The 25,034-nt window shown below is 40.2% G+C and overlaps 1 protein-coding gene across 2 annotated transcripts in view; it reads right to left on the bottom strand.

Annotated features, from left to right (window-relative positions):
- The window catches only part of LOC102532295 (phosphatidylinositol 3,4,5-trisphosphate 3-phosphatase TPTE2-like), a 98,193-nt gene that overhangs the window by 25,517 nt on the left and 47,642 nt on the right, over nucleotides 1–25,034 (bottom strand). Inside the window, exons 1-20 of one of the 2 annotated variants that reach the window (XM_072976166.1) lie at nucleotides 23,325–23,342; nucleotides 22,536–22,625; nucleotides 19,603–19,650; nucleotides 18,812–18,865; nucleotides 16,438–16,491; nucleotides 15,268–15,318; nucleotides 15,099–15,152; nucleotides 13,996–14,049; nucleotides 12,826–12,876; nucleotides 12,657–12,710; nucleotides 11,554–11,607; nucleotides 10,383–10,433; nucleotides 10,214–10,267; nucleotides 9,111–9,164; nucleotides 7,941–7,991; nucleotides 7,772–7,825; nucleotides 5,542–5,676; nucleotides 3,517–3,567; nucleotides 1,596–1,757; nucleotides 209–328 (exon numbers count right to left, since the gene is read on the bottom strand). In XM_072976166.1, coding sequence (XP_072832267.1) covers nucleotides 209–328; nucleotides 1,596–1,757; nucleotides 3,517–3,567; nucleotides 5,542–5,676; nucleotides 7,772–7,825; nucleotides 7,941–7,991; nucleotides 9,111–9,164; nucleotides 10,214–10,267; nucleotides 10,383–10,433; nucleotides 11,554–11,607; nucleotides 12,657–12,710; nucleotides 12,826–12,876; nucleotides 13,996–14,049; nucleotides 15,099–15,152; nucleotides 15,268–15,318; nucleotides 16,438–16,491; nucleotides 18,812–18,865; nucleotides 19,603–19,650; nucleotides 22,536–22,588 — 1,259 coding nt within the window. In that variant the 5' untranslated portion in view covers nucleotides 22,589–22,625; nucleotides 23,325–23,342. Of the gene's footprint in view, nucleotides 1–208; nucleotides 329–1,595; nucleotides 1,758–3,516; nucleotides 3,568–5,541; nucleotides 5,677–7,771; nucleotides 7,826–7,940; nucleotides 7,992–9,110; nucleotides 9,165–10,213; nucleotides 10,268–10,382; nucleotides 10,434–11,553; nucleotides 11,608–12,656; nucleotides 12,711–12,825; nucleotides 12,877–13,995; nucleotides 14,050–15,098; nucleotides 15,153–15,267; nucleotides 15,319–16,437; nucleotides 16,492–18,811; nucleotides 18,866–19,602; nucleotides 19,651–22,535; nucleotides 22,626–23,324; nucleotides 23,343–25,034 lie in introns of those variants that run through there. The other variant, XM_072976165.1, reaches the window with a different exon arrangement.

The following is a 25,034-nucleotide window of genomic DNA, read 5'->3' on the forward strand; positions in this document are numbered from 1 at the left end:
CCCTCAACACCACCATCCTTTCGTTTCCAGGTATGTAGAAATTGATCTAAACATTTCATTTTCAAGCAGCTTGTCTGGCAAAGAATTAGCACATCCAGAGTTTAAAAGATTACACGAAAAGAAAAAGAAAGGCATGGAAAATGCAGAATAAAAAAGAAGAAGAAGAAGAAGAAGAAACTGTAAGAGCAGTGAATCCGAAGTTTCTTACTTGGGGACATATTTAAGAGCCGTAAAGCCAAAAGCTTTATAAACAACTTCAAGCAGCAGAGTTACCAAGACAATGGCGGCGTCTAAGAAGTTAAATACATCAGAAAAATACGGTAGGATCCTGCAACAAAAAACAGCAAGAAAAGTAAGTTTATGCTTCCCCACATAATAGATAGGGATATTTAAGAGCACAAATTACTTGACTCAACCCCGTTAAGAATTCTACGTCAATGAATGATTGAAAATGCGTTTACTAGACTAGGCTAAGGGAAAAAATATTCATACTGATTATTTTATACTTATATAATACAAAAGCATCAGTTTGGAGATTTAAGTATATAACCAATAAGAGATTTAACCAAACCACTGGAACAAGAGACAAGCACTGCCTTCACATAGGTGGGAGAGAAAGACGGGACAATGGAAGCTGAACATGTCACAGCCCTTGAGAAACTGGGGCTGTGAGGGGTGCTCGAGAGGGGCTTGTGAGAGGGAGAGAGGTCCATTATTTTGCCCTGCAAACTCATCCTCTGGCTTTGCACCCACAGTGGAATCCCAGTGGGCTGTGGAAAGTGGAACTTCCAGCCCCTGCGCCTTCTCCCCAGCGCTGGCTCCTTCAGCCATGGGCACTGGGGCCCCTAGGGAAGCTTCTTCCAATCCTGGGGTAGCTCCTTTCAGGCTGTAAGTAACCTGGGGGTGGGCAACTGTCCTCAGCTCAGAGGCATGAGGATAGAGGTTCAGCCAGAGAGGAGACAAGCGCATTCTCAAGTGTTCTGGCTGCTGTGAGCCTAGGGGATTTAGTGCCTGACTCACAGCAGTCCAGCACAAGGCTTTGCTCCCTCCACCCACCTTCTCGGAAAGCCAACAGCCAGAAAATCCGCTGCTGACTCAGCACCAAGCCTCCCTGGCAGGAGGAGTATGTCTCAGCTCTCCTGCAGACCTTAACACAAATTTCTCTTTTAACTGTGGTAGGGGCTTGTTCGTGATCTATTATCTAGTACTGTCAGCTTTTATTTCAGCTCATTTATTAATAAAAGTCTTAATACTTATACTTCACACACAGGTTCCTCTTAATAATATGCATATGGACACATTAGCTGCCTGGCCCCATTTTTGCAAACGCTTTAGCATTCACCTGTTGAAGGAACCACCTAGAACACACTGTTTGGCAACTAGAGTGCCAGTTGCAACAATAATATTAAAGCCTGATCTAGTAGAAATTGGGATTTAGATTGCTGTTTCTCTTGGGGACCATGCCTTCGAGGAGAATTATTTTGATAACTTGGAACATATTTGGTTGGGTTGGCCTGGTAATGACTTGGGGATAATTCCCAGAGCAGTACAAAATAGCTTTATGTGTGTTTTTTTTTTAAAAAAAGATCACTTACCCTTCTACAAGCACTCGAAGGGAAACATCCAAGGAAAAATACGCAGCAGCAGCTAAAGAAACAAAACGGTGTTCCACAGGAATATATACTGTGCTATTAGAGAGAAGTAAGTCCATAATGATGGTGGACACATCCACAAAGACCAGCAAAATTCCAGTTACTCTACAACGAACAAATAAACAGAATAAAGACAGTGGTTTTCACCCCTACAGTTAGACTACCTATAGGCCAATGACCTGATACCAAAATGTCATTATTTCAGATTAAACTGTTCAGTAGTAAAGAGAACTGCTTTGTCTTAGAGTCTCAAAATAACTTGCCCAACTTTCACCTAAAGATGCAGTTGTTAGGGAAATAACTTTCCCATTAAACCACTTCATGTTATCATGCCCTTTTATAATAGATACATCAGACTAATACTCCAAGATAGAACAGGCAAACTGAATTAAAATCACTGTCTCCACTTGTAAACTCTTCTTAAAATTTGAGAATTTTATAAGGGCCTTCTACCAATTTCTCATAATAAATTAAACTCACTAATCTTTTCAATTGAATTATAGTTGATTTACAATGTTGTGATATTTTCAGGTGTAGAGCAAAGTGATTCAGTTATACATATACATATATATGTTCTTTTTCAGATTCCTTTCCATTATAGGTTATTACAAGGTAATGAATATAGTTCCCTTGTAACATAGGTCCTTGTCATTTATCTGTTTTATATATAGTAGTGTGTATCTGTTAATGCCAAACTCCTCACTTATCCCTCCCCCTACTCCTTTCCCCTTTGGTAACCACAGTTTGTTTTCTATGTCTGTGAGTCTATTTCCAGTTTGTAAATAAATTCATTTGTATCCATCTTTTTTTTTAGATTCCACCTGTAAGTGCTATCATATATTTGTCTTTCTCTGTCTAACTTACTTCACTTACTGTGATAATCTCTAGGTCCATCCATGTTGCTGCAAAGGGCTTTATTTATTTTTATGGCTGAGTAATATTTCATTGTGTGTGTGTTTATATATGTGTATATGTATGTGTGTGTATATGTATATACACACACACACACATATACATACATACATCGTCTTTATCCATTCATCTGTTGATGGACATTCAGGTTGCTTCCATGTCTCACACCACACTCATCTTGATATTTTAAAAGAATTTAGTAATGAAGACCAAGTGAAAGCATGACTAATATAAGCTCTTAAAAGACCACTTTGACCAGTAAGATTTCTTATCAGTGAGATTTTCAACAAGTACACGATTACAAATTAGTGCTTGCTTCTGGCACAGTGCTGGACACATGAGTAGAATTCAATTCCATAAATATATACATATGATTGAGTACCTTCTAGAAGTACCTTCTAAGCCTTGCTCTTATATATTCTAAACACATTCTCCATAAATTGATTTTATTATTTGTACAATCTATGAAGATAGGTTAATCTTCAAAGCACTTTTTGCAATTGCAATGCAAATTAAAATAATACCCATTTAAAAGGAAGTAAGTATATTGTGGGAATCTGTAACTCAGTATGAAATCTTACAATCACATAGAGAAGAAGGCTAAACAGAATGTTTCCAGAGTTAAGGAGTAATCCTAGATGAATAAGGTACTAAAACACTTTCCTTACAATTACAGAATTTTGAAATGCATGCTTCATTACTTTTACAGGTAGAAAAACATATTAAAAATATAGATTCAAGTAAATGCCGTTTCTTTGCAATTCTTAATATTCAGCTTAAATTAAAATTCCAAGAGAGATTGGGTTGCATTAACTAAAGCACAAAGGCTACTCAGCAACATACTGACAATGGAAATTCTTTTTTTCCCCTTCCGAGATCCTCTGCCATTAAAAAATATTGATATTAACTGTAATACATACTTAATTACCTCCTTTTCTAGAGTCTCACATACCTGAAAGCGAAGGATGATACAATCATGTACGCAATTCCTTTAATAACGACGCTGCGAAAAGAAGTAAAAGTAAAATTTCAGAGCTTTCAAGTGTACCACAGATTTTTCCTAACATATAATATGAATTTAACCAATAAACAAAGGCCCTTATAAATATCATTTTTAAAGTCTTTGGAAGTTGCGTAACAAAATGCTTTTCACTAATAACTAATATTTTTACCTTGTGGCTTCATGAGTTTTTAAAAAACTTTCCTAGCTGAAATATATGTGAATAAAACACTAAACTTGGGATTTTTAGTGACATTTCCCTTACTTGTGAAGCCCCAGCCCCAACTTTATGGTAATATTAAACCTGGGGTCATCAACTAAAGCAACGCAGCATGGAGATGAAGGGAGTGGGAGGTGAGATCTGTGTTCCAGCCATCAAATCATGGCCAGAGCTGTTTGACAGCAGTAGAATAAGGGACTTCAGGGATGGGTAGAGAGTAAATGATACTCCTGTCCTGTAATATTCATCTCTTGAAATAAGACACCCCATGAAGACAACAATTAAACATTCATGAGACTCACATCTGGGGTTGCAAGTGCACTTTGGAAGTGAGGAATTTTAGTAAGATACATTTCAAAGGAGAAACATCCTAGAGACTGGGTTCCTTCCACTAGGAGGAGGGGGCGACTGTTTGATAGTACCTCCAGTTAAGCTTCATTTCACCCTAGGGCTGGGGATAAGGTAGCCACTGGGAAGCAATTTCTTGTCCTGTTGAAGCCTCCAACATGTGCCCTAAATTCCACCTCCAGTGGGATTTGATCCCAGAGCAATGCTCATAGACTGTGTCCAAGACTGGAGCAGGAGGATAGATGATGAACAGAACTGGGACACCTGCCAAAACTGGCCACTGATGAATGCTGGTAGGCTAATCTGAGATACAAAATCTCCCCATTCCCTCTAATTTCTCCCTTCTCCATCTGCACCACCACCTCTGCCCAGGCTAAGGGAGCTGAGGCTGATGTGGATGGGGGACTGGTTGGCCAAGAGGTGAACCGCTCTTGAGGTTGCTGTTCTCTTAATACAAGCCCCTTCTGGTCCCAGATGGACTATTGGATCTCTGGGTAGCAAAAAAATGCTACAATAAATCAGAACTTGTTTGACAAAGTGAACTTACAGAATCACGCCTTACAGAGTCTGGGGTACAAAGGCATAGCCTGGGGCAGCTTTAGCCTCTCTTCTCTCTTTCAGCATCTCCCAAAATAACCCCAAATAAACATACAACTGAAATGTTTAAAAAAGAGTGTATGTAAATGCCCATGTTGAACAGGGGTAGGATCTGCATTGGGGGCAGGTCCTATCTTTCCCATTGGATACTTTTCTCTGCACAGATGGTGAAGGAAGGAATGTGGCCATACTCAAAGCACTAAGGCACTGGGATGATTCTTTGGATATTCCCCTAAAACTATGCATAACACACAAGGCTATACTCCTTGATTACAGGGTAAACTCAGATTAAAGAGAGCAGAGTCAGGCAAAAATGCCTTCAGATCAATGAAATAAGAAGCACTCTTGTGAGAGTACTCAGAAACAAGTCAAAATTAATAAAATCCCAGTGGACACGAAGAGGTCTTTAATAGGCAAAACATGTCTGCTTTTCCTATCAGTCCCATTTGCTCATAGACAAAAATCAACGAAACTAGGAATCAGAATATATCCAAGAAAAATGAGAAACGCAACTGAAGCACAAGTAGCATTCTGCAGTCCTTTTGTTAAAGAAACTTAATAAAATTCGTATCTACTAAGGATATTTTCACATTTCAAACTAGAAGAACATTTACTTGTGAACACGTGGAAATATTTTTCTAAGCATGGTACTTACATGCAAATTTAATTAGAGTTATTACTGTATACCTTCCCTCCTAAACATTTTGATACCTTCCCCATCATTTTCCTTTTTGCCTCAACACAAGCTTCATCTTTGAAAAGATAAGAAATCCATCAACAGCTCCCTCCCTCCCAACTTCAAACTGACTTACCAGCATAAATTGAGAAATTTAGTGTCTTCATCACCATTATTCAAATTGGAGAGCTGTTCCTCAACATCACCATCATCCAAACTGGAGAGCTGTTCCTCAACATCATCATCCAAACTGGAGAGCTGTTCCACTCCACTTTAACAGCCAGCAAATGCAAAAATACAACATTAGAGATTTGCTACGTGGAAGTGATGTGAAAAACTTATTTGAAGAGAAAGAACACTGAATCTAAAGGATAGGAAACATGGCTTAACTCACTGGAAGATCTGATTTTTTTTTTATTGAGTTATAGTCAGTCTACAATGCTGTGTCAACTTCTGACATACAGCACAATTTTCCAGTCATACATGATATATACATATATTCATCCCCATATTCTTTTCTCCTGTGAGCTACCACAAGATCTTGTATATATTTCCCCATGCTACACAGTATAAACTTCTCTATCTATTCCACATGCACCTGTCAGTATCTACCAGTCTCGAACTCCCAGTCTGTCCCTTCCCACCCCCCTCCCCTCTGGCAACCACAAGTTTGTCTTCTATGACTGTGACTCTGTTTCTGTGTTACATTTAAGTTCATTTGTGGAAGATCTAACTTTATAGGAAGAATTTTAGACTCATTGTCCAGAAAACTATTATTCCCATGGGTACTTCCAAGACTGAATTTTACAAATATTTTCTCGCTGTTTTTCCTTATGTCTTTCTGTCTCTGCCTGTATCTCTGTCTCTGTCTTTCTCACCCTCTCTCTCTATAGACACACACCCACACACACACACACAGAGATTAATATATATAGATACTACTGACCCAAATAAATGGTATCAGCAGTCTTGGATGGCCCCATTCCTGAAAGGTAAGATATATCAAAGGAGCCAAAGACCTCTGATAATTTATTCAGGTCAGTGTGAAAGATCAAAAATTTACTCAGAACCAAATGACTTCACTTTTTTGGTTGAAATTGGATACATTTTCTGTAAAATTTACAAACTGGTTGAACTCAAAAAAAATTATATGTCAGTTATTTGGAACCTGGGTCCCTGCACCACCATACTTTTCATGTATTATGAATCTTTTTTTTTTCCCCTCTGTGGATAGTTTTCAAATAACTGTCTGAGACAAGAACTCCATAACTAATTTGATCTCACAAATCTCAGTGTTCCCCCTTCTTCCCTCTGTATATTTATATCTCACCTTTCATTAGAGTCTTTTGCACAGACTACTTCTTTCAATTCACTTAAGTCACCGCCAAAGGATTAAAAATACACATAGTAAGGCTCCATATGTCTTTCTAGATTCTTGAATGCAAATGAGCAATACTACTCTGCAGTTTATAATCCAGTTGCCCTAAAAGTAACATTTTAATCCATTCTTTGAAGCCTGGTATTTCATTTTTCTTTAGAAATGAACTTTCCATATTTGCAATGAAATCTTAGTCCTGTGAAAAAACTTAAATGTATGTACATTTCTTCATTCCTGAACCTAATGTCCAAGTGTAATACCATTTTGTGAGTCAACTCACTTCAAATTCAACTTCGGTTTGTGGGTACTCATCTGGTTTGTCCTGTAATTTTCTGCCTTCTCCGGCCCCTACACCACCTACTAATCCTTCACGAATCATAGATATCTTCCCTGCCCTTCAGACATGGTCAGGACAAGGGAGGGGCTCCTTCTGACATGATGGTGGGTTTGGGGCACCAGCCTCGCATGGTGGCTGAGCTCAGGAGAGGGAGGGACACGTCCAGGGTCTATTAGATCCATTTTTTCTGCGGAGCGCTCCTTAGCTCTCTGTCCACTACTACCTTCTCTTCACCCCAAATACAACTCTGTTCTCTCCTCACCTAGTCTAGTAGACTCTTATTCACAGGCAATCTGAGACTTTATAAGGGTTTTGGCTGATCCTAAACAAGAAAACTAATAGACCAGGGGTAAGAACACTCCCTTATATGACCTGTTCTCCACCCACCCACCCCAAATAGACCCAAAAGAGAAAGAAAGTTACATACTGAGGCTGGAAAAGAGAGGGAAAAAAAGACTTTAAAGTATCAAAGAAACTCTGTCCTTAGAAATACTTTAGAAATTTAGTCCTTTAGGAAGAACTTTAGAAATACTATCAAAGGAACTCCATATTCCCATGGGTGCTCCTAGGGTGAACATCCCAAATCTCACTCTGTATCCGTATGCATTTGTGTGTGTGTGTACATATATGTATTTATGCTTTGTATCTCACTGTTCACTGGAGAGTCCTTCAGAGGATACTGATGTCACATTATTCAGGGAAGGGCTAAAGGATTAAAAATAGGCAAAGTAAGATATGTCACAGATACCACCAAGGTAAATTTCACAAATCTCAATACCCACCCCACCCCCCACTCTATCTATATATATTTATATCTCACCCTTCAAGAGGTTCAACACAAATTACTTCTTCCAACTGGCTTTGGTCATAACTAAAGGATTAAAAATGCACATAATAAGATTCCATATGTCTTTCTAGACTTTAAAATGCAAATTAGCTACAATTACTCTGCAGTTTATAATATAGTTGCCCTAAAAATTACATTCTAATCAGTTATTTGAAACCTGGCATTTAATTTCTCCCTGTAAAGGAGGCTTTATACATTTGTAATGAAAATCTTAGTCCTATAGAAAAACAAACAAACAAACAGTGGATCAAGTTTCTGGGCATTTCTTTACTCCTGAACACTTTCAGGAGTACAGACTTCTCCTGGCTCCAAAAGAGGTTTCTCTCCTTTCTTGGCCCATTTTTGGAGAGTCTCACACTCCAGCATTTGGATAGTCTCTAGGATTTGGGGCGGCCACTTAAGAGTGATAAACAGATGAGTATAAGAAGCATCTCTTTTGGGATGACTAGTGGCCTGGAGAAGAACAAAGAAAGGTGAGAAAGAGCAGGAATTTCTAGTGTCCGAATATGATCTTTTGCTCATTATACCCTCATTTCAATAAAATTAGCCTTGCAAATTAGAAGTACCCATCATGCACCGATGCCATGACACTTCTGATCCAGACTAAATAAGGACAAAAATCCCTCCTCCCTTTGGAAAGGTGGAGTTGGGATGATAATCAGGGAATGCGACCCCAAAGCCTTCCCTGCCCAATGAATATTCTGCCCATTCATTTTTACACCCTATGGAGCTAACTTGTCAAAGAAACTCAGGGCGGCCGCTCCCTTGAGCCTGCGCGCTCTCCCCTGAGTGTACTATCCATTCTCTAATAATTTCTCACTTCACCTTTTTAAAAAAATAAAAAATAAAAAACTAAGACGCATCTCTCTTATGACCTGCTTCTCTTTTATCCAACTAGATGCAAAAAAGACAGAAAGATACTTACATATGGTGAAGTAAAAAAGATTTAGAAACAATGTCAAAGACACTTACGTGACAGATACTCTTGAAAAATGAACCTCCCAAATTACGGATCTCAATTTCAGTTAATCTTTCCCTCCCCTCTTCGGCTCCCTCCCAGTTTCTCTCATTCCCATTCTCATGTGCCTCTCTCTGCATTTATGTACATGCTTTTGTTTACATCTCTCTCTCTTTCTGTCTCACCTTTCAGTTCTGGTTCTGTCAGCTGTTCCTGTTGTCCGTTCAGGCAAGGCAGTGCTAAAGGATTAAAAAGCAACATAGTCAGACGCCACATAATTTTCTAGATTGAATTCTTTGGTTCAAATTATAAACTAGGCGACCCTTTAAAAACTGATGTGTAAATCAATTATTTGAAACCTGGAAGGTTATTTTCCCAAGAAATGAGGCTTTACGAATTTGCAATGAATGTCTTATACTGTCAAACATGTAATGACCCAAGACTTAGGTACAATTCTTTACTATTGAACCTGACCCAATATGTCACAGCCTTTTGGGGTAGCATTTATTCCAAAATCAACCTCAGTTGTAAGTACCGTTTTTTTTCTTTTGTTTTGTTTTTTGATAGAGGAACTGAGGATTAAACCCAGGACCTCGTGCATGCTAAGCACACGCTCTACCACTGAGCTCTACTCACCCCCTTCCTGGTTCCCATCTTTCTTGAGCAATCTAATTTCCTGATTCTCAATTCCTCCATCATGACTGTGCTCTTTAGAAACAAAGGATGTCTTTCCTGCCCCTGGGATACGGTCAAGTAACTGCAGGCCTGAGTCAGGGGCTCCCTCCATATGATGGTGCATTTGGATTTGAGGCACTAGCCTCACTTGGTGGCTGAATCTGCAGGGTGAGGGACAGATCCAGGTCTCTTAGCTCCATGCTCTTCCGTTGAGGCCTCCTCTGCTCCCTGTCCACTGCTACTATTTATTTACTACTTACAAGTTACCATCATTCTCCTTGCTCTGAATAGGTTATTCTCCTCCCCGGACACACTCTATTAGCGTCTCAGACACAGGCAATCGGACAGTTTCCTAAGAGTTTGGCTGCTAGCAACTGAGAGTTAAGACAGGAGTAAGAAATCCCCTCTTTGTCTTGTGCCTCTTTTTCTACTTCAGTTCCAAAGACAAAGAATATTACACATAGAATCTAACCACAAGAGGACTTCAGAAATGCTATCAAAGGAACTCTGTATTCCCATGGGTGCTCCTAGGGTGAACGTCCCAAATCTCACTCTGTATCCGTATGCATTTGTGTGTGTGTGTACATATATGTATTTATGCTTTGTATCTCACTGTTCACTGGAGAGTCCTTCAGAGGATACTGATGTCACATTATTCAGGGAAGGGCTAAAGGATTAAAAATAGGCAAAGTAAGATATGTCACAGATACCACCAAGGTAAATTTCACAAATCTCAATACCCACCACACCCCCCACTCTATCTATATATATTTATATCTCACCCTTCAAGAGGTTCAACACAAATTACTTCTTCCAACTGGCTTTGGTCATAACTAAAGGATTAAAAATGCACATAATAAGATTCCATATGACTTTCTAGATTTTAAAATGCAAATTAGCTACAATTACTCTGCAGTTTATAATATAGTTGCCCTAAAAATTACATTCTAATCAGTTATTTGAAACCTGGCATTTAATTTCTCCCTGTAAAGGAGGCTTTATACATTTGTAATGAAAATCTTAGTCCTATAGAAAAACAAACAAACAAACAGTGGATCAAGTTTCTGGGCATTTCTTTCCTCCTGAACACTTTCAGGAGTACAGACTTCTCCTGGCTCCAAAAGAGGTTTCTCTCCTTTCTTGGCCCATTTTTGGAGAGTCTCATACTCCAGCATTTGGATAGTCTCTTAGGATTTGGGGCGGCCACTTAAGAGTGATAAACAGATGAGTATAAGAAGCATCTCTTTTGGGATGACTAGTGGCCTGGAGAAGAACAAAGAAAGGTGAGAAAGAGCAGGAATTTCTAGTGTCCGAATATGATCTTTTGCTCATTATACCCTCATTTCAATAAAATTAGCCTTGCAAATTAGAAGTACCCATCATGCACCGACGCCATGACACTTCTGATCCAGACTAAATAAGGACAAAAATCCCTCCTCCCTTTGGAAAGGTGGAGTTGGGATGATAATCAGGGAATGCGACCCCAAAGCCTTCCCTGCCCAATGAATATTCTGCCCATTCATTTTTACCCCCTATGGAGCTAACTTGTCAAAGAAACTCAGGGCGGCCGCTCCCTTGAGCCTGCGCGCTCTCCCCTGAGTGTACTATCCATTCTCTAATAATTTCTCACTTCACCTTTTTAAAAAAATAAAAAATAAAAAACTAAGACGCATCTCTCTTATGACCTGCTTCTCTTTTATCCAACTAGATGCAAAAAAGACAGAAAGATACTTACATATGGTGAAGTAAAAAAGATTTAGAAACAATGTCAAAGACACTTACGTGACAGATACTCTTGAAAAATGAACCTCCCAAATTACGGATCTCAATTTCAGTTAATCTTTCCCTCCCCTCTTCGGCTCCCTCCCAGTTTCTCTCATTCCCATTCTCATGTGCCTCTCTCTGCATTTATGTACATGCTTTTGTTTACATCTCTCTCTCTTTCTGTCTCACCTTTCAGTTCTGGTTCTGTCAGCTGTTCCTGTTGTCCGTTCAGGCAAGGCAGTGCTAAAGGATTAAAAAGCAACATAGTCAGACGCCACATAATTTTCTAGATTGAATTCTTTGGTTCAAATTATAAACTAGGCGACCCTTTAAAAACTGATGTGTAAATCAATTATTTGAAACCTGGAAGGTTATTTTCCCAAGAAATGAGGCTTTACGAATTTGCAATGAATGTCTTATACTGTCAAACATGTAATGACCCAAGACTTAGGTACAATTCTTTACTATTGAACCTGACCCAATATGTCACAGCCTTTTGGGGTAGCATTTATTCCAAAATCAACCTCAGTTGTAAGTACCGTTTTTTTTCTTTTGTTTTGTTTTTTGATAGAGGAACTGAGGATTAAACCCAGGACCTCGTGCATGCTAAGCACACGCTCTACCACTGAGCTCTACTCACCCCCTTCCTGGTTCCCATCTTTCTTGAGCAATCTAATTTCCTGATTCTCAATTCCTCCATCATGACTGTGCTCTTTAGAAACAAAGGATGTCTTTCCTGCCCCTGGGATACGGTCAAGTAACTGCAGGCCTGAGTCAGGGGCTCCCTCCATATGATGGTGCATTTGGATTTGAGGCACTAGCCTCACTTGGTGGCTGAATCTGCAGGGTGAGGGACAGATCCAGGTCTCTTAGCTCCATGCTCTTCCGTTGAGGCCTCCTCTGCTCCCTGTCCACTGCTACTATTTATTTACTACTTACAAGTTACCATCATTCTCCTTGCTCTGAATAGGTTATTCTCCTCCCCGGACACACTCTATTAGCGTCTCAGACACAGGCAATCGGACAGTTTCCTAAGAGTTTGGCTGCTAGCAACTGAGAGTTAAGACAGGAGTAAGAAATCCCCTCTTTGTCTTGTGCCTCTTTTTCTACTTCAGTTCCAAAGACAAAGAATATTACACATAGAATCTAACCACAAGAGGACTTCAGAAATGCTATCAAAGGAACTCTGTATTCCCATGGGTGCTCCTAGGGTGAACGTCCCAAATCTCACTCTGTATCCGTATGCATTTGTGTGTGTGTGTACATATATGTATTTATGCTTTGTATCTCACTGTTCACTGGAGAGTCCTTCAGAGGATACTGATGTCACATTATTCAGGGAAGGGCTAAAGGATTAAAAATAGGCAAAGTAAGATATGTCACAGATACCACCAAGGTAAATTTCACAAATCTCAATACCCACCACACCCCCCACTCTATCTATATATATTTATATCTCACCCTTCAAGAGGTTCAACACAAATTACTTCTTCCAACTGGCTTTGGTCATAACTAAAGGATTAAAAATGCACATAATAAGATTCCATATGACTTTCTAGATTTTAAAATGCAAATTAGCTACAATTACTCTGCAGTTTATAATATAGTTGCCCTAAAAATTACATTCTAATCAGTTATTTGAAACCTGGCATTTAATTTCTCCCTGTAAAGGAGGCTTTATACATTTGTAATGAAAATCTTAGTCCTATAGAAAAACAAACAAACAAACAGTGGATCAAGTTTCTGGGCATTTCTTTCCTCCTGAACACTTTCAGGAGTACAGACTTCTCCTGGCTCCAAAAGAGGTTTCTCTCCTTTCTTGGCCCATTTTTGGAGAGTCTCATACTCCAGCATTTGGATAGTCTCTTAGGATTTGGGGCGGCCACTTAAGAGTGATAAACAGATGAGTATAAGAAGCATCTCTTTTGGGATGACTAGTGGCCTGGAGAAGAACAAAGAAAGGTGAGAAAGAGCAGGAATTTCTAGTGTCCGAATATGATCTTTTGCTCATTATACCCTCATTTCAATAAAATTAGCCTTGCAAATTAGAAGTACCCATCATGCACCGACGCCATGACACTTCTGATCCAGACTAAATAAGGACAAAAATCCCTCCTCCCTTTGGAAAGGTGGAGTTGGGATGATAATCAGGGAATGCGACCCCAAAGCCTTCCCTGCCCAATGAATATTCCGCCCATTCATTTTTACCCCCTATGGAGCTAACTTGTCAAAGAAACTCAGGGCGGCCGCTCCCTTGAGCCTGCGCGCTCTCCCCTGAGTGTACTATCCATTCTCTAATAAATTCTCACTTCACCTTTTTAAAAAAAAATAAATAAAAAACTAAGACGCATCTCTCTTATGACCTGCTTCTCTTTTATCCAACTAGATGCAAAAAAGACAGAAAGATACTTACATATGGTGAAGTAAAAAAGATTTAGAAACAATGTCAAAGACACTTACGTGACAGATACTCTTGAAAAATGAACCTCCCAAATTACGGATCTCAATTTCAGTTAATCTTTCCCTCCCCTCTTCGGCTCCCTCCCGGTTTCTCTCATTCCCATTCTCATGTGCCTCTCTCTGCATTTATGTACATGCTTTTGTTTACATCTCTCTCTCTTTCTGTCTCACCTTTCAGTTCTGGTTCTGTCAGCTGTTCCTGTTGTCCGTTCAGGCAAGGCAGTGCTAAAGGATTAAAAAGCAACATAGTCAGACGCCACATAATTTTCTAGATTGAATTCTTTGGTTCAAATTATAAACTAGGCGACCCTTCAAAAACTGATGTGTAAATCAATTATTTGAAACCTGGAAGGTTATTTTCCCAAGAAATGAGGCTTTACGAATTTGCAATGAATGTCTTATACTGTCAAACATGTAATGACCCAAGACTTAGGTACAATTCTTTACTATTGAACCTGACCCAATATGTCACAGCCTTTTGGGGTAGCATTTATTCCAAAATCAACCTCAGTTGTAAGTACCGTTTTTTTTCTTTTGTTTTGTTTTTTGATAGAGGAACTGAGGATTAAACCCAGGACCTCGTGCATGCTAAGCACACGCTCTACCCCTGAGCTCTACTCACCCCCTTCCTGGTTCCCATCTTTCTTGAGCAATCTAATTTCCTGATTCTCAATTCCTCCATCATGACTGTGCTCTTTAGAAACAAAGGATGTCTTTCCTGCCCCTGGGATACGGTCAAGTAACTGCAGGCCTGAGTCAGGGGCTCCCTCCATATGATGGTGCATTTGGATTTGAGGCACTAGCCTCACTTGGTGGCTGAATCTGCAGGGTGAGGGACAGATCCAGGTCTCTTAGCTCCATGCTCTTCCGTTGAGGCCTCCTCTGCTCCCTGTCCACTGCTACTATTTATTTACTACTTACAAGTTACCATCATTCTCCTTGCTCTGAATAGGTTATTCTCCTCCCCGGACACACTCTATTAGCGTCTCAGACACAGGCAATCGGACAGTTTCCTAAGAGTTTGGCTGCTAGCAACTGAGAGTTAAGACAGGAGTAAGAAATCCCCTCTTTGTCTTGTGCCTCTTTTTCTACTTCAGTTCCAAAGACAAAGAATATTACACATAGAATCTAACCACAAGAGGACTTCAGAAATGCTATCAAAGGAACTCTGTATTCCCATGGGTGCTCCTAGGGTGAACGTCCCAAATCTCACTCTGTATCCGTATGCATTTGTGTGTGTGTGTACATATATGTATTTATGCTTTGTATCTCACTGTTCACTGGAGAGTCCTTCAGAGGATACTGATGTCACATTATTCAGGGAAGGGCTAAAGGATTAAAAATAGGCAAAGTAAGATATGTCACAGATACCACCAAGGTAAATTTCACAAATCTCAATACCCACCACACCCCCCACTCTATCTATATATATTTATATCTCACCCTTCAAGAGGTTCAACACAAATTACTTCTTCCAACTGGCTTTGGTCATAACTAAAGGATTAAAAATGCACATAATAAGATTCCATATGACTTTCTAGATTTTAAAATGCAAATTAGCTACAATTACTCTGCAGTTTATAATATAGTTGCCCTAAAAATTACATTCTAATCAGTTATTTGAAACCTGGCATTTAATTTCTCCCTGTAAAGGAGGCTTTATACATTTGTAATGAAAATCTTAGTCCTATAGAAAAACAAACAAACAAACAGTGGATCAAGTTTCTGGGCATTTCTTTCCTCCTGAACACTTTCAGGAGTACAGACTTCTCCTGGCTCCAAAAGAGGTTTCTCTCCTTTCTTGGCCCATTTTTGGAGAGTCTCATACTCCAGCATTTGGATAGTCTCTTAGGATTTGGGGCGGCCACTTAAGAGTGATAAACAGATGAGTATAAGAAGCATCTCTTTTGGGATGACTAGTGGCCTGGAGAAGAACAAAGAAAGGTGAGAAAGAGCAGGAATTTCTAGTGTCCGAATATGATCTTTTGCTCATTATACCCTCATTTCAATAAAATTAGCCTTGCAAATTAGAAGTACCCATCATGCACCGACGCCATGACACTTCTGATCCAGACTAAATAAGGACAAAAATCCCTCCTCCCTTTGGAAAGGTGGAGTTGGGATGATAATCAGGGAATGCGACCCCAAAGCCTTCCCTGCCCAATGAATATTCCGCCCATTCATTTTTACCCCCTATGGAGCTAACTTGTCAAAGAAACTCAGGGCGGCCGCTCCCTTGAGCCTGCGCGCTCTCCCCTGAGTGTACTATCCATTCTCTAATAAATTCTCACTTCACCTTTTTAAAAAAAAATAAATAAAAAACTAAGACGCATCTCTCTTATGACCTGCTTCTCTTTTATCCAACTAGATGCAAAAAAGACAGAAAGATACTTACATATGGTGAAGTAAAAAAGATTTAGAAACAATGTCAAAGACACTTACGTGACAGATACTCTTGAAAAATGAACCTCCCAAATTACGGATCTCAATTTCAGTTAATCTTTCCCTCCCCTCTTCGGCTCCCTCCCGGTTTCTCTCATTCCCATTCTCATGTGCCTCTCTCTGCATTTATGTACATGCTTTTGTTTACATCTCTCTCTCTTTCTGTCTCACCTTTCAGTTCTGGTTCTGTCAGCTGTTCCTGTTGTCCGTTCAGGCAAGGCAGTGCTAAAGGATTAAAAAGCAACATAGTCAGACGCCACATAATTTTCTAGATTGAATTCTTTGGTTCAAATTATAAACTAGGCGACCCTTCAAAAACTGATGTGTAAATCAATTATTTGAAACCTGGAAGGTTATTTTCCCAAGAAATGAGGCTTTACGAATTTGCAATGAATGTCTTATACTGTCAAACATGTAATGACCCAAGACTTAGGTACAATTCTTTACTATTGAACCTGACCCAATATGTCACAGCCTTTTGGGGTAGCATTTATTCCAAAATCAACCTCAGTTGTAAGTACCGTTTTTTTTCTTTTGTTTTGTTTTTTGATAGAGGAACTGAGGATTAAACCCAGGACCTCGTGCATGCTAAGCACACGCTCTACCACTGAGCTCTACTCACCCCCTTCCTGGTTCCCATCTTTCTTGAGCAATCTAATTTCCTGATTCTCAATTCCTCCATCATGACTGTGCTCTTTAGAAACAAAGGATGTCTTTCCTGCCCCTGGGATACGGTCAAGTAACTGCAGGCCTGAGTCAGGGGCTCCCTCCATATGATGGTGCATTTGGATTTGAGGCACTAGCCTCACTTGGTGGCTGAATCTGCAGGGTGAGGGACAGATCCAGGTCTCTTAGCTCCATGCTCTTCCGTTGAGGCCTCCTCTGCTCCCTGTCCACTGCTACTATTTATTTACTACTTACAAGTTACCATCATTCTCCTTGCTCTGAATAGGTTATTCTCCTCCCCGGACACACTCTATTAGCGTCTCAGACACAGGCAATCGGACAGTTTCCTAAGAGTTTGGCTGCTAGCAACTGAGAGTTAAGACAGGAGTAAGAAATCCCCTCTTTGTCTTGTGCCTCTTTTTCTACTTCAGTTCCAAAGACAAAGAATATTACACATAGAATCCAACCACAAGAGGACTTCAGAAATACTATCAAAGGAACTCTGTATTCCCATGGGTGCTCCTAGGGTGAACGTCCCAAATCTCACTCTGTATCCGTATGCATTTGTGTGTGTGCGCACATATATGTATTTATGCTTTGTATCTCACTGTTCACTGGAGAGTCCTTCAGAGGATACTGATGTCAGTTTACTCAGGGAAGTGCTAAAGCATTAAAAATAGACAGAATAAAATATCCCATGACTTCTAGACTTTTACTTTTTTTCAAATCAGCTACAATGATTCTTAAACTTATCAGCTGGTTGATTCTTAGAAAACTCACATCAGTAAAGTAAATCAGTTATTTGGAATCTGATATCTCCTCTTCCCTAGAAATGATTTTTTATATGTTTATAATAAATATTTTTGACCTACCGTAAAAGCTAACAATTCAAGAATTAAGTATAGTCCTTTACTGCTGAATCTGACCCAATATGTAGCATCCTTTTGTGGAATTTATTTCAAATTCGACTTCAGTTTGCAGCTATATATCCCTCTCCCCTCACCTAACTTCCTGCTTCTCAAGTCCCTTCATCACCCTCTGACTCCTCATCTTGGTCATCTTTCCTGCTCCTCGTATCCTGCAGAGTAAGCACAGGCCTGAGTCAGAGGCTCCCTCCATATGATGGGGCGGTTGGGTTTGGGGCAGCAGGCTCCCATAACTTACCAAGACTGAAATATGAAGAAACAGAGAATCTCAACAGACTAGTTGCTAGTAAGGAGACTGAATTAGTAATCAAACTTTCCAAAACACAAAAGGCCAGGACCAGATGGCTTCACTGGTAAAATCTACTAAACATTAAACAAGAACTAATACCGCTCTTCTCAAACTCTTCTGAAAAGTAGAAGATTTTCAAACTAGAATATTTAATTGTGATAAATGTAATTTTTTAAAAGATGGTATTTTCTATAAATCAAATTAGGATGATTTATTGTAACCCCTTCCCTCCCAAACATTGATATCTTTCCCTAGTTCTCCCTTTTCTCCTTGCCTCAGCATAAACCCTACCTTCCCAATGAAAAGAGATCCACCAACAGTTCCTGCCTTTCAAACTTGACACTGACTTATTCATATGAACTAGGAACATTATTGTCTCCATTACCATCACCCAGCCTGGAAAATTGTTCTGTTTTACTTTGAATACCCCAAAAATGCAGAAATGTATCACTAGAGATATTCTATACAGAACAGCAATATAATCAATATATCTGAACAATAAGAATCCCTTGAATCTAAAATATGTAGTAAACATAATTCATTGAAACCCCTATCTTTTTAGAAAGGATTTTAAATCATTGTCCAGAAAATTCTGTACTGCCACAGATAATCCTGATACTAAATTTCTCCATCCCATTCACTCACCCCTTAATATATTCCTCACCTTTCATGGGTGACTCCATGATGGATTCCTGATGGCAGTTCATTTGGGTCACTTCTAAGGAATTAAAAACATACAATCAAACTCCAAGTGACTCCATAGAGTTAATTAGTTGTAAGTAGTCCTCAATTTGTAAACTAGTTGAACCCTAGAAATCTATTTGGAAGTTAGTTATTTGGCAATGAGTATTTCAGTTTTCCTTAGAAATAGGGATTTATTATAGTTGAAATGAAGATCTTAGGCCTGCCCGCAAAGCCCAGTAAAAATCAAGACAAATGCAATTATTTACTGCTAAACTTGACCCTCGTGTGTAACTGCACTGAGGCTGAATTTACTTCAAAGTTCAACTTCAGTCTATAGGTATACCATCTTGAAGCCTCTGCTAATGTCCTGATCATCAATTCCCTTCAGCACATCCTTACTCTTCTTGTATCATGTATTCCTTTTCGGTTCCTCAGTTTGGTTCAAATAAATACAAGCCTGAGGCAGGGGCTCTCTGCAACACGGCGGAGGGTGTACAGCTGGGACACCAGCCTTAGACAGTAGCCCAGCTCCAGGGGCGAGGGACAGAGCCGGGCGTCAGTTAGGGCCACTCTTTCCTGTCGAGAGCTCCACAGCGCCCTTTCCTCGGCTACCACCTCCTCCCTCCTCTGCTGGCCCCTCGGGCAGAGGCTCACACAGAGACATTCTGAGAGCTTCCTGAGAGGTCTGGCTGCTAGCTACTGAGGATCACAAACAAACTATGAGTTTGCTCCCAATACCTTTCCCCACTCAGCTCAGTCAGGTCAACTCACCTTACATTGTCAGTGTTGTCAGAGGAGCCCGAAGGGGCATCCATAACTCTGCCAAAGGGTGAAAAAACACACAAAAAATCAAGTCAGACAGTTTGGAAGGCAATTGCGTTCTTTTTTCTGATAGAATTTCAGGATATGAAAAGTAAAATCATGAAGAAACATGGCAGAAACTAAGGAAACAGCTTCAGGGGACAGCACTGAGACCTCTGAGACAGCCTGTAGGGTGTGTGTGTGTGTGTGTTTGTGTCTGTGAATCCACTGGAAGGAGAAGGAAAGAAGTAAAGGGAGGTGTGGCATTATTAAACCTCCTTTCTTCTTCCCCACTTTGTCAACATTCACACACTCTGGAAGGAATCTGAGAAACATGAAAGATGTGAGAACGCAGGGATAGGGAGGTGGATCCAGGTAACAGCTAAGGAAGGGATACAGAAATAGAAAATGCCAGAACAATGAATATTCCAATGCCAACGACTAGTCCCTGTCCATCATTTGGTAGAGAAGAAATAGGTAGTTAGGTCAACAGTGACCTATATAGTATAATATTTCTTTCTTTCTTTTTCTGAACTAGAGGTAGAGCATGTTTAGAATGGTTCCTTTTTCTTTTTCTCTGAATTTCAAAAACATATCTGGTTATCTTATCCAAAATCAAGACTTCTCACCACCAAATCACTGGCTTGGATAATTTAACCTCTTCACAACTCAATTTCCTCACCTGTCAAATAAGACACATGAAAATGCACTTTGCATCTGTTCACATCATAAAAGCCTGCTAAATATTTACCATTTCACCAATATTACTGGTTAGGCAGCCTGTCTTCTTCACCAAATGCTATGCCAAAAGCCAGTACATGACAACAATATAAAACTCATACATGTTTTAAATTTTAAACACAAAGATTCTCAAAGTAATACACTCCATAATTTCCTGGGAAATCTTGAGTTCCTATCTGAGATGAGAGACAGTCTTCCTCCCAAAACTGTAGAAGTCCAACAGAAGTATGAATTCCAAGAAACAACAAGACAAACCCTGGGACATTCTAGAGGAGTCCATCCTTAACTGGCAGACAGGCTGTGGGAAAGGGCAGCTGGCGTCAGTCTGGAGGGGCCCAGGGGGCGGGACAATTTTAAGTTCTGTTCTTGTCTTTCCCTTGAGTTGGAGACAATCACTGCCTTCTCAGTAGAAACCAGTAGCAACCACCCAGGTGTAGGTAGGTAATAATACTCCAGTGGCATTAGGTTAGCTGATGAAAACAGGGAAAGGCTGAAGAGCAGTCCTTGGGCATTCACTCTTACACAACCAGCCCATCTCCAAAGCCCCAGGTGACAACCTAGAGTCACTGCCTCCTCCAAGGCTGCTTTGCCCATGAGCTTAAAGGTGGCATACCTGACCACACGAATTACCTGGTCATAGTGTTTCGTGGTCCCTGAAACTCTATGCCCAAGCTTATCATCTCCCCTCACGTTAAACTTACTGAGAAAAACACACCCTAGGTCCCAGCTTTCAACTAGTTGCCTATATAATACCTTGCCCAAGCCAGGACACTTTTGAAAGTGACAAGGACATGCTGTTAATAATTATGTTGAGACAACAGCCACAGACAGAGATTGTCCCACCTTCAGCCCTTCCCTAATACTGGTTACTAGACAGAGGGGCCGACGGCCACAATGAATATGAGCTCACAAGTCAAAACAGAGTACAACAAGCAAAAGAAATACACCAAACTGAGCAACATGTACCATCTGAAGCAGAACCAGCGGAACACACTGACCAAGGTTTTTGGGTACGAATGAGAAGCACACTTACAGATACAAGGGAAGATGTTAGGAACATGAAATGAGAAGAAGAAGCCTTAAGGAAAAAAAACCCAACAGGAAATCTTACATGTAAAAGTAGAATTGTTGAAATAAAGAATCCATTCATGGGGTAAAGAGTAGTTTGGATACATGTGAAAGGCAAATTAGTTTAGAGTTGGAAGATGAACTTGAGAAACTCTCCCAGAAAAAATAGTAGAAAAGAATAAAGACACAACCATACAGGGAGGAGGATATAGCTCACGGGTAGAGTGCCTGCCCCGCAAGCACAAGGTCCTGGGTTCAAGTCCCAGTACCTCCACTTAAAAATAAATAAGCTTAATTACCTCTGCCCACAAGAAAATTTTTTTTAATTTTTAAAAAGTTAAAAAAAAAGAATTAAGACAGACAATATACAAAAGAAAAGCCAACTGATATGGAGGATAAAAATACATCTAACACCTAGTTTATCGACATCTAAGAATAAATTATAAAATGGAAAAAAATTTTTAAATAAGGATAAATTTGCCCAAATTAAAGAAATAATACCACAAAAGTGATATTTCGTCTAACAAACATTGAAAAGGTATTTACCAAGTGCTAGGCATTGTGCTGATGCGTCCCAAATATTACTTCATTTAGTCCTCATTACATCCCTTGAGACAGTTACTGTTATTTACTTTTGCCAGTTCACAGACCTTGAACATCTGTGTATTTCTCACATCCATCATACTGATTTGCAAACCAGTAATCTTGCTAATAAAAATGCATTTGTGACCGTCTCTGTGGTAATTAGCAATGTTTCAGGTGTTGAAGGAAATGGGACAACTGAAGCCCTTGTAGTGGCCGTGTCCGGAAATGGTTACCACCTCCAGACAGAACATCCTCCATGTGGGCAACCAGCCACCCCTGGAGGAGAAGTTTGAAGTGACCTTAACTGGTACATGCATATTATCACTAGCACACTGCCTAAGATGTGGTATTTTTAAGGAAGTTACAGGCATAAAACAAGGTCTTTAAATTGTTTGCCAATTTCTTTTGCATATTATTTACATTTATTAAAGGTACACGTGCATTGGATTCTATTAACAGAGGCTGAAAATTATGCTTAAAATTCAGTAACTTTGAATCTTCTCACTTACTTATTTTTTTGAGGTCTGAACCAACCATATAGGTTGTCCTTCAATCTCTTCATGGCATTGTCTCGTGGTTGAATTTAATCTACAATTAATCTAAGAAAAGGAAAAGCACATATTTAACATGTTTAAAACACATATGATATTCCACCAGTTAGAAAGAAAGTCATACATAGGACTTATTAGGCATGGATCAGCATTTCCAAAGTCTTGAATCCACAAGCATAAAATGTGCCATTCTGTGCAATCTTATCAGTCCTGTGAAACATGCATTGGCTATTTGTCTCTAATATTGTAGTTCAAGAAATAGAGGAAAATCTTTTTTGAGTGTTCAATAAAATTTAAGTTTAGCTCAAGTAAGGACACTTTAAAGATTGCCCACTTGCTACACAGGATCCAAAAAATGAAACAAAACCCGTTTCAAACCAACTTTACATGATCATAGTGACATGAGATTTCCATCACGAGATATTCTGTAGAATAAATCACATCCTGAAAGATTCTGTAGAATAATAAAGAGATGTGACCCTCAACACTTCACAGAGCAGATTTCATGCATACAAACTGTGATAAATCACTGGAGAATAAAAGACATTGCCAAGCTGGCAAGTAATCATATGATGACCACACTGAGGCAGCCGGAAGTGTGCCACAAGCCCCTAAATTCTGGGCAAGGAGAGAAAGATAAAAACAAATAGGAATTTTTTTTTTAAATTTTATAAACAGACCAATTTGGGCATAAATGTTGATTTTGAGTTTTGGGCTTGGGACCCAGTCACCTGTTAAATTCCATACCTTTGAGGGATACCAGCTCATGCGCAGTGGGAGTAGGAAGCCCAAAGCTGGGAGGCCGCGGCCTCGGTTCACGAGAGGCAGCGCCCCGAGAGCCAGGGCGGGCGAAGCAGAGCCCGGTTTCTGGGCCCCGCTCCCTGCAGCCCCGGGATCCGCCTACCCGCAGGCAAGGCTGCTTTAGCGGAGGCGCTGCGTCTCGGAAGGGGCTGGGCTGCGGGGCTGTGGGGCGCGTTTTGTGGCTAGGGTACAACTTGTCCTAATCGGGAGCGAACTTTACTCAAGATCCTGGCTAGCAGTTTTCTCTCCTGCTGCCTTACAGGATAATGCCTTTTTCTTTCTCTCTTTCCATTCTTTTTTTCATTTTTAATATCCTCAAACTACGCCCGTTAAGTCAAATCTTGACCCAGTTCCCGGCCAGACGCAAGGTTACTGCTACTTTGTCCTACAACGATCTAGTGTCCCCATCCACTCCACCCCCACATCCCTGAGAGTGAGGGGGCTCTGAGAAGTCCCCGGGAGAGGAGACGAACGTTAATCAGTGCTCCCCACAGCTTACCACAAGGTAAAGTGTCCTGTATACCGCGTTTAAAGACCCCTGTCCCTGCTCCGCCCCAACCCTTCAGCTGCCCTTGTACGGAGGCGCCCGTCCTAGGTCTTTACCTGGGGCCGGCAAAAAGCCACTACTAGAAAAAGAACTCCGTGTCCATGGCAACCCTAAACAACAGATTCCACGGAGTCCTGAGACGTAGCGGAGTGGAGAACACAGTGAGCGTGGCTCCAGATAACGGGTACTTAGGAACTGACGCTGCTCTCCTTAAAGATGGGGGTGGGGGTACCACGATGAAAGATCCCAGGATGATAATCTCAAAGCGCACTTTCGCATCTAGTGGAGGGGATGCTTTTTCCATATTATGATTCTGAAGGTTACACTGAGCTTTTTGGCTTCCCCTGTTGGTTGTTTGGAGAGAATGACCAGAGGGCTGAGTGTTTTCTGGCCGATGTTAACTTTACTTACAATAGGCAAGGTTGATGCAGGAATGAGGAAAGAAATTTTAGTTTAACTCAAGCTATTACTTCATAGGATTGAGAAGCAGCAATCAAGTATTAGTTGTAAGCTAAAAATACACCCATATTCTTCGCAGAGTAAATCTGAAAGGTGTAAACAAATACCAAACAAATGAAGACAAATATGGGGGGAGGAACATAGGAAACAGACATTTTTATATGGAAATTACAACATAAAAATTACCACCAAAAGAGAAATAAAGATAAATTTGACAGTCTGCGTTGGTACATATTCTGATGCTGAATAAATGGTCAGTTGAAGACATGGAAAAAGAGATTAAAGTCATTTATTATTATGTCTGTAAAGCACTTTGAAAGTTACAAAAACAAATAAAACATGGTCACTGACTTCAGTGTCAGGTTGACAACTTCAAGGCTGGACCATTTTTGAAATATGCCCAGAGGATCCTATTCCTTGAGAAAGACTTGCTCTACAGAGAGCTACCTTACCAGAGCCTTATCTGACCTTGCAGAAGGGCAATGTGACAACCATAGCTCCCTCCAGCTTCCCTGTCTCACAGAAGATGAAAAAAGGCCTGGAAGCCCTTCTAAGGGTCACAGTTCTTGTTCCTTTTTAGATTTTTTAATTGAAAACTGGACTTTTTACATACCATAACAAGTGGAAACTGGATTTTCCCCCTCTCCCCA

This window comes from Vicugna pacos, chromosome 14 (genome assembly GCF_048564905.1).
Source record: "Vicugna pacos chromosome 14, VicPac4, whole genome shotgun sequence".
In the NCBI taxonomy this organism is placed as follows: domain Eukaryota; kingdom Metazoa; phylum Chordata; class Mammalia; order Artiodactyla; family Camelidae; genus Vicugna; species Vicugna pacos.